Genomic DNA, 14626 nt, shown 5'->3' with positions numbered 1-14626 from the left:
GAAACAGTAATTGACAACTTTTATTTGCTAACTTTGTAACAAAAGGTAAGGGAAGCATCTCCTCCATGCATCTCCGGGCTGGAGGTTTGGCAAAGATGACCCCTTCTCCAATACAGATTTAAACCCCCTTAGTAACACTGCAAAAAACACCCAAAAGGGAAAATAGGGAAAATACCCAAAAGACCACTCCCTATGACTTGCAGGATTAGCTTTACCCTGCACCAAGGGCTTACCTTGCTACTTCTTGGTGTTTAACACCAAAACCATGGTATGCCCTCCCCCAGTCCTGCCAGATCTTTAGCACCGAAAATTCTACCGTGCTCCAGTTTGTGTCCTCTGTGACACTACAGAACATGGAACCCTCCAGAAGTTACACCCTGCATTCAACAGGAACGCAGGGACAAGAAACAGCAGTATTTTACCAGCACTGAGCTGAGACCTTGTTTTCCAGACCTGAGAAAAAGTTATCCAATATCTACTGTAAGGCAATATAATTAAATTTTACTCCTTTGAAGTATAGGAGCTTCATTTACCTTCATGATGCAATGAAGTACTCGGATCTGACCAGTGCTATGGGTAATGCATGGAACTGCCATGGAATCAGTGCCTTGGTAATTTTAGCTTCTACACTACAGCTTCAGACTGCTCCACTAAAAACCTGCAGTCCACAATGTTTCTTCTACTCTTTGCAAAATTCTTAATAAAACTGTAAGTAAACCAAACTTTGTAACCATTTGAAAACGCCTTCATCCCTCACCCTCACTCTTATTCATCCCCTTGTCACACTCCTCGTTCATTTATAAAAAAACACAAGAGGAAAAAATAGGCAGCGATGGGGTGATTCCTGGGGAAGTGTCTCTTCCCAGCCGGAGTGTCTCTGCAGGCAGGTCACATCTGTCCGCTGGCAGAGAATTCAAAGAGCAGGCACGCTGCCCAGAACGTGTCGCTGCTTAATGGGTCACCAACTGGATCCTGCAGGACCTGAAAGACACAGGAAGGAATCAAAACCCCACTACATATGATTTTTGACACAGTTGTTTATGGTGGGAGAGCTCCTTTGGGCAGCCAGGCAGCAGCACAAGGTGTGTGATGGGAGGCAGTGTCAGTGCTGAGGGCTCTCTGCAGGGAGGGACAAAGGCCTTGCTCCCCTCCAAGCTCAGGTAGAGTGATCCATCTGTGCAGGACACGGTGTAACAGTGACAGGTACAAACACTGCACAGTCCAACTCTCGGTAATTCAGAGCAGAGCAATTCCCTTCCCTTTGCCCAAGGCTCTGGCTCCTGTAAAAGCCAGTGACTGACAGAAGGTGAGACCAGGATGAAATAATAAAGGGAGTGACCACCTGAACAAGGGCGCTCTGCTCAGGAAGGGAAAGAAATGTCTCCAAAATGAATTATATTTTTAGGGTTTTTTAGCTTTTGTTTTACTCTTATTTTGGTTCTGATGGTATGTACAACCTACAAAAAGCAAATTGAGCCATGTGTGGACAAAAATAAGTGTCCATCTGCACCCCTGTGGTTTAGTCATAGGAACCAAATATCTGCACGTCCCTGCCACAAGCCCAGAGCCACTTGATTCAGCAAGAAGCAAAGTGCCCAGGAAGTCTGTAGAATGCTGTAAAATCATTTACCCACTCAAGCTCTTCCTTTTCCTAGAGCACTCATTAAAATATGCAAAAATTGCTCTTCTGAATTCCTGAGCTGAGCAACTATTACAAAGATTTGAGGGTGTCCCCTTTGACATCTGCAAGCATCACTTGGTGCCTTGCTCCCCTGCCCACGCTGTACTGAGTGTCATGTTTCTACACCACTGCAAAATCAGTGCAGGAATGCAGAACAGCAAGATGAAAACTACCTACAGAGACTGCCTGCTCTGGAAATCTTAGAAAAGGCTCATTCATTATTAATGCCCAAAGCTTTCCTTCTCGTCTGGCTTACATTATGGCTGGTAAAAAGGCCACTTTCCAAGATACAGATCTTTATATTGATGCTTTCAGAGGCTCAAAAGAGGTTCTGTTACTGCCCTCAGAGCTGCAGCCACTTCCCATAATGAGGCCAGCAGATATGGGCTCCTGCTTTTCATAATCTCTTTTAAAAAGGTTTTCTCCAGCGGTTTACACTGCAAGGGAAACAGCAATGGATGCTGATTGTTGGACCAACACACGTGGAGCCAAAAAATAGCTCAATGTATGGCTTAGAGAGGGCTTTCTTGGGTCCTATTTAGGAAACATTTAATTCAGAGATGTGCCCCCATCCCTCTGAAAGCACCAGATTTCCAACTTCTGTTCTCTACTGCCTTAAAATCACTCTCACAAGGCATGCAGATGCATCCACAGCATGCAAGTAACTTCTCTTATCCTGCCCTATAATCACACTGCCCTGTATAGTGCTATCAGCCATCTCAGAACAGTGCAAAATCCCCTTTCCTCAACAACAACACAGGCCTGGAAATGAAAATTACATGAAACATTTTAAGAGGTCTGAGAAAGCAGAATCAGATTGTGCAGAACCCCTCAGAGGGGAGGACCCTCAAGCAGCCATCATTCCACAGTGCCAGGTGAGCCCTCCATGACTCCAAGTTTAAGTGACACTTTGGATGTGCACAGGTTCCTTTGGCCACCACTTCAATGACACATTTAATAAAATTAGGGTCTGATAAACAATTCAAGTGGGAAAAAGAAAAATAACAAAACCACCTCTCCTCATCCAGTATCTGCTGGATGTTACCCAGGAATGCCCAGCTTGCTCTGAACTGGACACCAAAAGGTATGCTTAGATCAAACATGTTTCATTTTGAATATGATTGGAGATTCCCCATCTCCTGTGACAGAGCTGCAGGGGATAGTGTGATAGGGCTGAGCTCCTTTCTCTGAGCATTAGGTGTGCTCTCTTACCTGGCTTTGTCCCAAGGCTTGGCTTTCTTCCATGCAGGGTGCAGAAACAGGTGGGCACTGGGGCTTGCCAAACACAGTCTGACAGGAACTGCAAAAAACCCATACACAAGTGCATTTGTATTTATGCTCTACTCGCCACTTCCTGTAATACTCTGCAGCAGGACAAGAGGGGCTTGTTGGCAAGACTATTCATTTAATAGAGCTCCACTAAGCTGTCTCCACATCTGCCCCATTTCTCCAAATTGTTATGGCCTGAGAATAGAGGTTCTGCAGTGGGATGACAGGCCTGAGCAGGAGCAGTATCAGGGAATGACATCTCAATTTGCAACTTTCCTTCTGCCCCCAAAACGCTCTCCATATTCAAGGAGGTGTCCACCAAAAAGTCTCTCTCCTGGAACATATTTTAAAAACAGAGATCTTCAGAGTCAAAACAAACATGTGGCTTTAGACATAGCCACAACATTGGCTATGATGCTACTACAGCTTTTCAAGGCCACCAGTGGAGTCTGGGGACTGGATCCCCATCCCCACTCCCCTGGGGGCTCTGCCAGCCCCTCAAGAGATCAGTCTGTGGGCACTGGGTCAAGTAGCAGACACTGGGTACTCAAAAATGGGATGTTCTCTCCCATCATCACCAACTCTAAAGTATTTCTAATCCAACAACACTGCCCATACCACCACCTGAAACAGCCCAGGGTGTGAGTGTCCATACAGGCCCAGACAAGAGGTGCCCACCAGCAGAGCAGAGGAAAAAAGGAGAAGCGACAGTGCAGGTGTCAAACTGCCCTCCCTCGGAACGCTCCCCAGGTTGCAGCCATCAGGGAACTCCTCTGCTGGAGCTGCTTTCAGGCAGTCACATTTCCTAATGACAAACGGACTCGACTCCCTCTCCCACCCCCATCAGGAATGTCTCATCCCTTTTCACAGCCCACTTACACCAACATGCACAGCGCCCTTAGCAACCAGTCCTGCCGTGCAATTACAAAACTGCCACAAAGTAACCCCTGTTTTTGGGGACCTGCTGCCTGCCAGTGTCAGGGTGCTGGCTTATCCAGAGGGAGAGCCCAACAGCAGGAGGATTCCCGGCACTCTGAGCTGGGCTCCCAGAAATGCAGGCAGAAGCTGTGAGCTGCCACGGCCATCCCAGCACTGACATTTTCTAGATCAATATGCTGGCTCAGAAATGCAGAAAGCTTTGCCCCACAGAGCTCAGGGTGCTCTTCTGGTTGAAATGGGAGATGAGGGTTCCACTCTGCATGAACCATTAGCTGGGCTACATTCCACCTGGCCTGACTTGCAGAGCGAAGAGGATGCACCATCGCTCCCTGTACAGGTGAGCATCTGTTTGGTGTCCCACAGGGACTTGCAGTCCGCTAGCTGGATCAAAGTCTCCTCTCAGGCAGCAGAAGCAGATGGAGACAGTCAGCTCCCAGCCTGGTTCCCTCTCACACTCCCACCTCACAGCCCTGTAGATCAGAAGAGGTTTGGATACAGCCCAAGTGCGTAGGACTGGCTGTAAAAAGCCCATGAAAGAAACCAACAGGAGTTGTTCTAATAAGCTTTCAGCCAAGTCCTTTCCAGGTGAGCACCTTTAAAAATGAGACAAGCAGATGAAGGGTCCTTTGGCTGACTTGCAGCTCTATCCCTGCACTCAGGAAGCAGGGAGTCTGGCAAGGCATGAGAGCATAACACTGAGTCCACTCCAGATGGGTCACTTTGGCTAATTAGTTTCCTTCTCTGTGCACTGCTGGGATAACTTCACTGCTCTGTCTTTCCAGGGCAGCAACACTCATTTGACTCTTCCAGTTTGAGCTGTTGCTCACGAGCCCCCAGATGAGTGATGCTCATTGCAACATGACTGTCAAGAGGACTCTGGTGACACAATAGTCCTCTCAAATCAGGAACTCTGTGAGAGGGCTCTGCCTGATAACACAGGTGATCCTCACCCACTGCCACTCACTCAGCAGTGATCTTACCCAAGATCACCCACACGAGGTCTCCTGGCTCCCTAGAGAGAAACTGCAAAATGAAATTGCTGAAACTGCAGCCTGAGCATCACTCACTTCTAAAAAAGACTGATGTTCCATGGCATTCACGGTGTTCTGGGGAGTTCAGGGTTCTGGGGGAGCTGGACCAGGCCACTGAACAGGGTTTACAAATAGAGTTCAAATAATATATCCTCACCAAAAGGTGCCAATGAAGCAGCGAGTCCCGCCCCTGCCAGGAATACGATAAAGGGTGTGTGGATTCCTGGCACAACTGACATACCCAACAAGGAGACATCCACCATAGATTTCTTCTACTGGCAGCACATATTTTAAAAATAAACATGAGCTCACTCCAGAGTCAGAACATGCAATTTTAAATCCAGCCAAAATATTGCCAGCAAGCCTCGCTGATCTCTTGTGATCTTTAGCCACTGCTGAAAACTGCAAATCTGAAAACACAGAGTGAGGTTTACAATGCCCAGACCTGGGTTCTCCCCAGCAATTCAGAGGAGTCTGACACGACTGTGAACAAGGCACAAAGCCAACTGGGAAACAGGGGTAAAAGGCAGAAATGTTTTTAGCAGGGAACTGGGGCCAAAACCTCACTGATCTTTATCTCCAGTGAATCACTGCCTTCCCTTGTTGCTTGACAAGTCACAAAACTTTCTGTGCCTCTGCTTCCTCCTCTACAAAGTGGGAATAAAGCTTCTTCTACCTGCCTTTTTGCCATATTGACATTGTAGTGCTACAGCACAAACACTGGACAGTGTCAACAGATGGGTTGTGAAATGGGGCTGCTGCTCCTGCTCAGTCTTGCAGATCAGTAAAGTGGAGGAAGCTCATAATATCTCTTTGGCACTGTTTATTTTTATGTAACTTGATGCAAGTTGTGTAACATATGGAAAATGGCACGAATTTTTGTTGTTTTGCATTCTCTGAATTTATATTAAGTCCCAGAGAAAATCTGAATTCTGAAACATTTGTTACAGGTGGAAAACAGAAAGACAGAACAGTGCCTGTCTTTCTGTCTTCCGATTTGGAAAGCTTGCACTATGGAATAATCTTGTCATGGGGTTGTGAAGCTACAAAAACTATTTTAGGATTAAGTGCAGGCCCTACCAATGCAGCCCACAGAATCAGCTCTCACTGGATCAGTACAGGTTATGATTTTCTGCCAAAAACAAGCAAATGGCTCAGAAGCTGAACCTGCTTTCAAAAGAGGGGTTCGTGTCTTTTGTGATTAGGCTGGTTCCAAATCCCCTTTGTGCCACACACACACACACATATACACTTACACAACATTGCCAGTGCACAGATATAATGCAAATTATATATATATAATGCAAATTTTGCACATGCAAAATAGGATGGACACAAGGAGAATCAGGCCCTGGGAATGAGATGCATCACTAAACTCTTTCTGCAAACCTCTTCAATGGGGTCTCAGGAGAGGGCTACACCCACAGCATCATTAATCCTGCCTTGAAGCAGCCCTGTGCTTTCCCTCTCTTTACCTGTGGGGAATGGCTTCCAGGGTCCCTAGCTGTCCTTCTCTAAGGATGAAGCTTTCAACCTCTAAATCTGACTGCTGAATGATTCCTCCTGGACTGCCTTCAATGCAGCCACCTTGAGGGACTCTGCTCAAGGGAACTCTGATACCTGCCGAAATAAATGCTTGTATTAAACACAAGTAGAGAGGCAGATAACGTGATCCAGTTATCCCTTCTCTCCTTGCTCCACATTCACCAGAGGCTGGGGGAGTGGCAGTCACAGCCCTTTCTGTTCTGTACACCTACAGCAAAATCAAGTGGACATTCCTTATGTATCCTATCAAGGCTACTCTGCAGAACAAGGGAAAGAAAAGAGATGGTGGGAATGCTGAACAAGACTGGGCAGGAAGGAGACAAAGAAGAAGAGAGAGAAAAGCAGGAAGAGGAAAACAAAATGAGAATGTGAGCCTGAAGAGCACCATGTCACAGTTAAGAAGTTCCCAGCCTCTTCTCAAGCAATCTCTTAAGGATAACTGGCATTAAAAACAGACATGGGGAGCAGACAACACCTGGAGGGACTCCTCCAGTGGAAACACTAAAAGGAATCCATTAGTATCTTATGGAAGCAATTACAGTTTAAGCCAAAGAGTAGGTAAGAATGTCTGTTTCAACACCTTAAATCAACAGATTTTTCTTACTGAACTACTATAGAGACAGAGCTCCAAAGCTCAAAATAAGCCCCGCTCCCATGTGTCATGACGTTGGAAAGCCACTAAAGTGAGCAAGAGTGTTTACAACTAAGAGAAGAAAAGCTTGGAAAACCTTAAGGTCAACAATCTGGGTGCAGTTTTACTAACCTTCTGTACCTGGGGTCCACACAGAGTCAGAGACTCCTGTGGTGCTGCAAGGGCCCTGCCACACGGCCAGGCCTTCATCCAGGACGGGAAGGGGCCTGCAAGAGCACAGGACCAAGCTCCCCAGCTGGGGGTTGGCCCCAGCACTGCTCACTGCTGCTCTGGGCTGCAGCACAGCAGGCCTAAAGCAGGGCCCTGGTTCCAGCACAGCCTCGCTGCAGAAAGGGGCAGGTTGTTCAGTGCTGGGAATGGAGAACAAAGCCGTGCTTGTTCCTGCCTCAAGCAGCTCAGGGCTCTGCAGAAAGCTGTAATGATGGAGAACATAAATCAGCCCGACCGCACTGCTTTGCCAAGAGGGGACCCCCAGCTAAACCTTCGAATCCTGCCCTCCACAGCTGGGAGATCAACTGCTCTGACTGGGCAGTGACCATGTCCATCTGTGGTGTCAAGACTCCTAAGTGATGTCCCCTGGGAACTGACATGAAAGTCAGTCCCATTAATATGTTTAAGGGTTGTTTTGTCTCTGAACTGTCACTTCTAAAGATTTTTTCATACATCACCTGGATTCCAGCATCTCCAAATACGTTCCTCCGGGAGGCTTATCCAGATCTGCAGCTGACTGCTCCCACCTTGGCTCACAGGGCACGAGGGTTATCTCCATTTGCTCAGAGCCAGTGCCTGCATGAGATCCACCTGAAAGGTGCAGGCCAGGCAGGTGAGAGAACACTAATGGTTACTCCAAAAGGCAGTGAAACGAGTCTAATTTGCCAAATACAGCAAGACCCCCTGTTCCCTGTGACTGAAGTTTGGTTAAGATTCAGTGGAGGGGCATGGAAATAGAGGGTTTTCCTGGAGTACTGCCCTGATCCCAGAATCTGAGAGCTAAAAGCCACTGCCTCCCATGTATTTGCTTTCATTTGGTGCCCCTTCTGAGCCAGGCATCCCTTTTCACCTGTCCTTGCCAGGCCTCATGAGTGTCTGCTCCTATGGACTCACAGTCTCTGCCCAAACAATGACATTCTCGAGTCCACTTGATCCATCAGCATACAGATGCTGTTCTCAACAAGCAATTTCTTCCCTTCCCGAGGGAATTTAAAATTGATTTTTGGCTTTCTGGACCACATCCTAAGCCCATTAAGAAGATACAAACCTGCAGTTTGTGGAGTGTAGGGTCCTTTAGACTGCTCCTCCTCTGTGTGGGAAGTCCAAGCCCTCTCAGGACAGGAGCTGTGGAGCGTTTCCGTGGGAAGGACGCAGGGTTTTCGACGTCGTCGGTAATTGGCAAACCAATTATAGACCTGAACTGGCTGCAGGTTCATGTCCCGAGCCAGTCCCTCCTGCAAACCCAGGTGTAGGTAGAGACAAAGGGGGAAAGAATAAACCACATCCAAATAATCAGGCTTTTCCCTTCAGTTCCAAAAGCAGCCCAGCAAGAGCTTTCAAACCCAGGGACATTCACTCACTGGGTCTCCAAGAAGTCTCTGTGGGTCTGACTGAGGAGCCCAATTTATAAAGTCAGAGTTGACAGAAAACACACATTCCACCCTGCACCCCCAGACAATTTGTTTGCTAAAGGAAACCACACACTGCTATTACACTGCTCACCAAATAATGCCTCACCAGAGCACACTCACCCCCCAGAATGACACTCACAGAGGCAGACCCCAAAGCGTGAAGCCCTCACCTCCATTACAAATGTGTCCCTATCCAAAGAAGGTAGATCCATGCACACATCAACACAGCCCACTGTGTTTTCAAAAGCTGTGAATTTGATGTGATAAGTCAGCACAAAATACGTTCTGGTGAGCAGAGTGCAGTTTTCCACAGGCTGTGACTCAGTCCAGGCAGACAGAACTATTTATCACTGTAACAGAGCTCTTCTGAGTGACAGCTGTTTCACTGCCTGTGCTTAATCACTACAAAATTAGAACTGTTAAAAACCCAGAGAGGAATTTATTGCCCTCAACTTCTCGTCCACAGCAAGAGAAATTACTTAGCATGAACCTGATGACTTTTTTTTTTAAAGAAACATTTAGGGAAAGATCAAATACAAGGAATCCCAGCCCCAGTGAGGCTTCTGAAAACACCAATTCCCAATTTCTGATCACAGAGTCCTGCTTTCTGTGACAAGGAGACTTGACTGTAAGGAGCACATCCCTACCCGCTGTTTCTTGTCTGGGTTTGCTGTCACCTCTACAGCAAACCTGTGCAGGTGCTGCCGGACTTCTTCTGGATAGTTTCTAGTCTTCAAACCTTCAGGACAAAGGGAAATAGGTGGAGGATTCCTGTACACAGCAGAAAACAGGATTAAAAAGGACCCCAAAGAGAGCCACTGACGTTCATGGGAATTTTCTCACATTGCCACAGGTGGTCAAAACATCAAGAAAAGAACCAGCTCCAAGCAGCATCTTGACATGCAAAACCAGTCTCTGCCTCTGTAGCCCCTACCTCTGCTAACTACAGCAGAGAAAAGTGTTGGTCCCCCCACGATGCAGTACCTCTTCCTGCAACGGAATCTCTGCACCGGTGTCAGAAAATCCTTGTGCTGTCTCTCCATAACCCTCTGATAGTGAACCTCGTGCCAAAGTTGCACCAGTTCTTCCTTCTCTTCTGCCTTGCAGCGCTAAAACAAAACAGTGTATAAACAAACCCTTCCTGGGAGTCAGACTTCCTATAAAAGAGAAAACCTGCAACAACAGAAATTTACTCAGAGATTCCTACTGGTTTGACAAAGCTGGTACGTTGCCTGAGCACATGGCTCCTGTACCCTCTCTAATGCACACAGGGAGTTGCCTGCTTAATTCCTTCTCTTCCCCTGGTGAAAAGGGCTATATGACCAGATCTAGAGGCCAAAATCCCTCACCGTGAGTGGCACCATCCAGCCTTCCTCATATATCCCCACCCTGACAAGCACTCTAATCTCAGGCTTCCCAAGGCTTTTATGGCCTGAGCCCTAAGATTGTGAAAACTTCCAAGAACCACCACACTAAAGAACGAAAATCCTGCTACAGCCAACCCCATAATCACCTAATTACCTTCTTCCCCTTGGCTGATGAATACTGCCCGTAGCACAGGCTTTATCCTGTGTTTCAGGTCCACCAACACACACATATCACCTTCCGCTGCCTTCTGCCAGCTGGAAACGCTCCACGTGCTGCAGTTTGGGTCCCTCTGCACTAACAGCTCTAACTACTCTTTTTCCAATACCGCTTTTTGTCTCCATGAAGAACCAAAGAACACATCCCTACCTCCAGGAGGCTGCAGGCTCTGTCGTGCTGCCCATTACGGATATGAACAGACACGCAAGCCCGGACAATGTGGATGTTAGTGAGAAAATACATCTTGTGTTTGCATCCCATCACGGCCCCAACCAGCTTCTCCAGACTAGGGGACGAGCTCTGGAGGTCCCGGCAGAGCTTTCCTGCTAGATCCAGCAGCTTGGAGGGTGGGGGATCCTTGTTTTTATTCTTGTTTAACATGGCCATGAACCGCTTCATCCTCATGTCCTGTTGGAAGCTTTTTCCATGAAATGCACAAAGTTGTGGTTAGATAAAAACTATTATCTCCTATTTTTAGCTTCTATGGTATGCCTTTTTTTTTTTTTTTTAAGGAAAGAAATTCACTGTGCTCTTAAAAGCAGCCCGAGGACCTTAAAATGCTTTAAATAAAACTAAGCCTAAAGCAGCCCTGAAAAGCTAAAGCCACACCAGGTTTGCAGTTGAAACAACTGAGTTCAGAAAGACACATTAAACTTGCTCCAAAACTCAACAGACTGACTCTAAGCTTTACACCCACAGCTTAGAGGTTAAAACTACCCGAACAGAGTAGTTCGGTGAAATTCAGGTAAAACTAATTCGTTTTTCTCCAAAACGGCGCTTTGTCAGGCCGGGGAGGACGCACTTACTTCAGTGTGAGCAATGGCCGGGGCTGGTTTTCACCCGTTCTCCTGGGCAAAGCGGACCGGCACGGTGCCCTTGGGGACACCCCACCCTTGGGCTAGCTCTATCCCCGCGCACAGGAGCGGGAAGAGCTGTTGAATACCTGCGAAGTGGAGGAGCAGGGACGGGCTGCAGCCCTGCCGGGGTCCGGATCCCGCTCCTCGTGCTGCGGGCTCAGGTGCGGGGCCGCCGGCGCTCTTTGCCCGCCCAGGAGGGGCTCGGGGGCCGCCTCACACCCCGCCCTGCCCCGGGAGCCCTCAAACCGAGCACCCACGGCGTGCACAGCGCCTTCCAGAGCACGGCGGGGTAGGGGAGATGGCAGCGAGTTGCTTTCATAGTAGAGAGCATTTTCTAAGTCATTAATGGGGCTCAGACACGCGCTGATGATTCTGACACGCTTAGGAACTGAATGAAGAGGCACGAGGCTCAAACCCACCTTTTGTGGGTGGGTGCCGTCTCAAAACAGATGAGTCATCCAGGCTCAGTTTGGAGGACAAAAAATTAAGCAGCTACGATTCTCCCTGAATCAGGCCTGAACAACATTGTGAAGGTGTCAGCCCTCCCTGACTCCCGTTTCTCTAGGAGGGATAACAATAGGAACCATCTCGCAGCAGGAGCCAACAGCCCCCAGGCTGAGCACGGCTGGCTCGTGAACCCACCCTAAATCTGCACTTCAATAACCAGCTCGTGCCAAGGCCCCGAGCCACGTGGGAGCTTTCTGTGCAAAGACAAAGGCTACATTACTTGAGCACAGGCACCTTCTTTCTGCTGCCTGCAGACACATTCTAACAACCTGCGCATTATTCTCAGCAGCAGTTCTGTGTTCAGCGGCCCTTGGTTTCTCCTTAGGCTTTGGTGCTGGCCTTGCAGGACAGTAACTGGTTTCTTGCTCCCTGCTGTGTGACACTGTTCTAGATCCAGAGCTGGAAACAAAATCCTGGATGCCTAAAAGACAAAGCCTAAAAGACAAAGCCCCAGCACTGAACTTTGAGCTGGGCACAGGAAACAGAACTTCCTCTTGGCAATGGTTCTCTTTCACTCACTGATTCTGTACTGCTGTCTGTGGATACAACAACACATCAGGGCAAAATTGCAAAATTGCTTCTCTGCATTTTTACTTATTTACATGTATGAAATGTAACAAGCATCTCTCACATTTATCTTACATATTCACACAATCAGGTACACCTCAGCAGGGCAGGGGCAGGCTGCTGCCAGGCACAGCAGATGCCAAGGGCACCCATCATTTTCACTGACAGGAAGCCTCTACCATCACACCGTGCCGCATCCGGCTGCCCTTGAAAACCATTTGCACTCTCCCTCCTTCACCTCTGCTTTAACTGAAGTTTTGGCAATCAAAGACTGCAGCTACTTAAAACCAAGCTGAAGTCAGGTGGTAAATATTGGCAAGCCAAGAGCTCAGATTCTTTTTTTCAAGCACTTAATCAAATTCTGTTGAATATCAACAGCAATAACGCTCAGGTCCTCTCGGAGCCTCAAGATGAATCCAACACAGAGGCTCTTTTCCCTCATCCTTCACTTCTACATCCTTGCCACAAGGTAAAGCTTTAGCTGTCTCCCCAAGAGATCCAGGCCTATCTCAGGGAGCACTGGCGTGCATCTTGTCCAGACAGTCCGTCCAGAAGAGAACGAGCCGGCTGTCCTTGTTCCAGCAGAAGTCGGTGAAGTCCTTCAGCAGGCGGTCGGCGAACTTCTCGTCGCCGGTGGCGCTGGAGCGCCAGGTTTTGGTGAGCATGGTGTTGTAGGCCCAGTTGTAGCCGATTCGCTCCTCACAGAACATGTTCTGGTTGGTGGAGCTGGTGGAGTTGCGCCGGCGCCGCTGCTGCCCGCAGGAGAACTTCCGCTTCGAATAGGGCAGCTGCAGAAACACCGTCCCTGGGGGAGACAGGAGGGCTTCAGTCTGAGGCAGACCCAAGTCCCTGCAACTGGGGCCTGGCTCATTAAATTCTGAAAAGGAAAGCGGCCTCAGTGTCATTTGGTTGCCTTTCAGCAAGAGAAAATGGGATACAATTCTCCTCCTTCGCTGCTTCTTCCTGCGTGTTACATCAGTGGGAGAGAGCACTCTCAGTCTGCCTTTCCCCTGCAGGCAGGGAAGAAAGCAAAGCTGTAGGCCCTGATCCATCTTTTTAACTTCCCATCAATTGCCATTCTCTTCTGCAATTTTCCAAAAGCTCTCTTCCTGTCATTGCTTTTGTGTCTCAGCAACCCCGGGGAATTGTGTGGATGTGCTTTACTGCAGTGTGCCATGCATGGAGCTTGGTTACAAGTGCTGACAGACCACCAACATTTATGAGGAGTAATAATGAAAGCAGGATCCTAAATGCTTTATCTGTCTCCCTCACAGCATCCATGGGTAGAGATGCATCTACAACTGACCTTAAGCATGAGAACAGAGCACTGACTTGTCCCAACACCTTTTCCTCCTTCTGGCCTCTGGGTACACATTTATTTACACTGACCTTGCAATAAGCTCTGCCATATTTTTTAATAATTTCCCCATCTCCTGGAAAGAAAAGTTTTAGAGACACCATAAAGCAAGATTTCAAATCAGCACCACTGACTAGCAGCAACACTTTGTGCTTTTCACACTGCCCCTCCAGTTTTCTGGTTTGTGTTGGCTGACACATCTACATGTCATCTGGCTTAGGACAAAACAGGACCAACATCGCTGACACAAAGCACAAATTGCAGGTAAAATGGTTCTTTTGTTTGTAAAAGCCTCCTCCTCGCTCCAGTGCCTCCCAAATATTTCTCACCTGTGACATGGATATACTGGGGCTTGTTCTCTGCTGGGAAGTTGAATGCAGAGGCTGAGTATTTATCTTGCACAAATCCAAATCTGAAGAAAGAGAGACCACAGGAATTAAAAAAAAAAAAAAAAAAAAAAAGTAAAAAGAGCCACTCCAGGTAGGATTCCTCAGTCCAGGGCAGGGGCACCAGGGAAAATCCTTCCACTATGACAAAGGCTCCCTCTTCTTATGGCCTGCAGGCAAGAGGAAGAAGGATGAAGAGAGCTGAGCTTCTCCAAGTATTCTCTGCCCCTGGCAGGCACAGTGTGAAAGGCTGTGACCCCACACTGCTCCTGGCCCAGCCTATGCAGGACACAGGAGCAGCAGCTCCAAGCAGCCTCTCACAAAACGGGGCAGCTGCACACGAGGGAGGGAAGAGGAAGAGCAGACAGACATTCCTTGGCTATGCTTCAAGCTGCAACATCATTTTTTTTCATGCTGCACATTCTCCCACGCAGAATTCAAGCAGCTCACCTGACAGTTCTCTGCTGTTTGTAGGATGCTTGTTGCTCTCCAGCTTTCTAAACTAATGAAAGCTGGTTTCCAAGCTAAAGTCCATCATAAAAGGCACTTTCTCTGTCGTGAAAGACACCTTGGCAGCAACACCATGAAACAAACTGGCAGTTCAAGCACACAAAGGGTAGAGAGTATTC

At 48.0% G+C, this 14626-nt stretch overlaps 2 protein-coding genes across 5 annotated transcripts in view; both read right to left on the bottom strand.

Annotated features, from left to right (window-relative positions):
• Positions 1 to 12414, bottom strand: ANHX (anomalous homeobox). Of its 4 annotated transcripts, none has more exons than XM_050318816.1 (10): positions 11600 to 12414; positions 10474 to 10741; positions 9724 to 9848; positions 9387 to 9510; positions 8376 to 8562; positions 7786 to 7918; positions 7229 to 7530; positions 6396 to 6540; positions 2894 to 2981; positions 1 to 981 (listed from the first exon to the last, which is right to left on the bottom strand). In XM_050318816.1, exons 2-10 carry the CDS (start codon positions 10726 to 10728, stop codon positions 889 to 891), a joined length of 1452 nt encoding a protein of 483 aa, XP_050174773.1. In that variant the 5' UTR covers positions 10729 to 10741; positions 11600 to 12414; the 3' UTR covers positions 1 to 888. The 4 variants fall into 4 exon arrangements, with proteins under 4 accessions (XP_050174773.1, XP_050174774.1, XP_050174775.1 ...); XM_050318817.1 differs by having other exon boundaries at positions 11908 to 12414; XM_050318818.1 differs by lacking the exon at positions 6396 to 6540 and having other exon boundaries at positions 10474 to 12414.
• A 146-nt stretch (positions 12415 to 12560) lies between these two features.
• DEPDC5 (DEP domain containing 5, GATOR1 subcomplex subunit) overlaps positions 12561 to 14626 on the bottom strand; it is a 40254-nt gene continuing 38188 nt past the window's right edge. Inside the window, 2 exon segments of the mRNA XM_050318815.1 lie at positions 12561 to 13059; positions 13941 to 14023. Of these exon segments, the coding sequence (XP_050174772.1) occupies positions 12764 to 13059; positions 13941 to 14023 (379 nt within the window). The 3' untranslated portion in view covers positions 12561 to 12763.

This window comes from Myiozetetes cayanensis, unplaced genomic scaffold (assembly GCF_022539395.1).
Source record: "Myiozetetes cayanensis isolate MyiCay16 unplaced genomic scaffold, myiCay2020 scf21, whole genome shotgun sequence".
NCBI lineage: Eukaryota > Metazoa > Chordata > Aves > Passeriformes > Tyrannidae > Myiozetetes > Myiozetetes cayanensis.
Note: the sequence above shows the minus strand (reverse complement) of the source record. Positions and strands in the feature narration are given on the sequence as shown.

Coding starts and splice junctions, on each gene's coding strand:
- ANHX (XM_050318816.1), bottom strand. CDS start 10,728: ATGAGGATGAAGCGGTTCATGGCCATGTTAAACAAGAATAAAAACAAG. Junction 6,541..7,228: donor GTGGACCCCAGGTACAGAAG/GTTAGTAAAACT, acceptor TTATTTCGGCAG/GTATCAGAGTTCCCTTGAGC. Junction 982..2,893: donor AAGCCTTGGGACAAAGCCAG/GTAAGAGAGCAC, acceptor TGTGTCTTTCAG/GTCCTGCAGGATCCAGTTGG.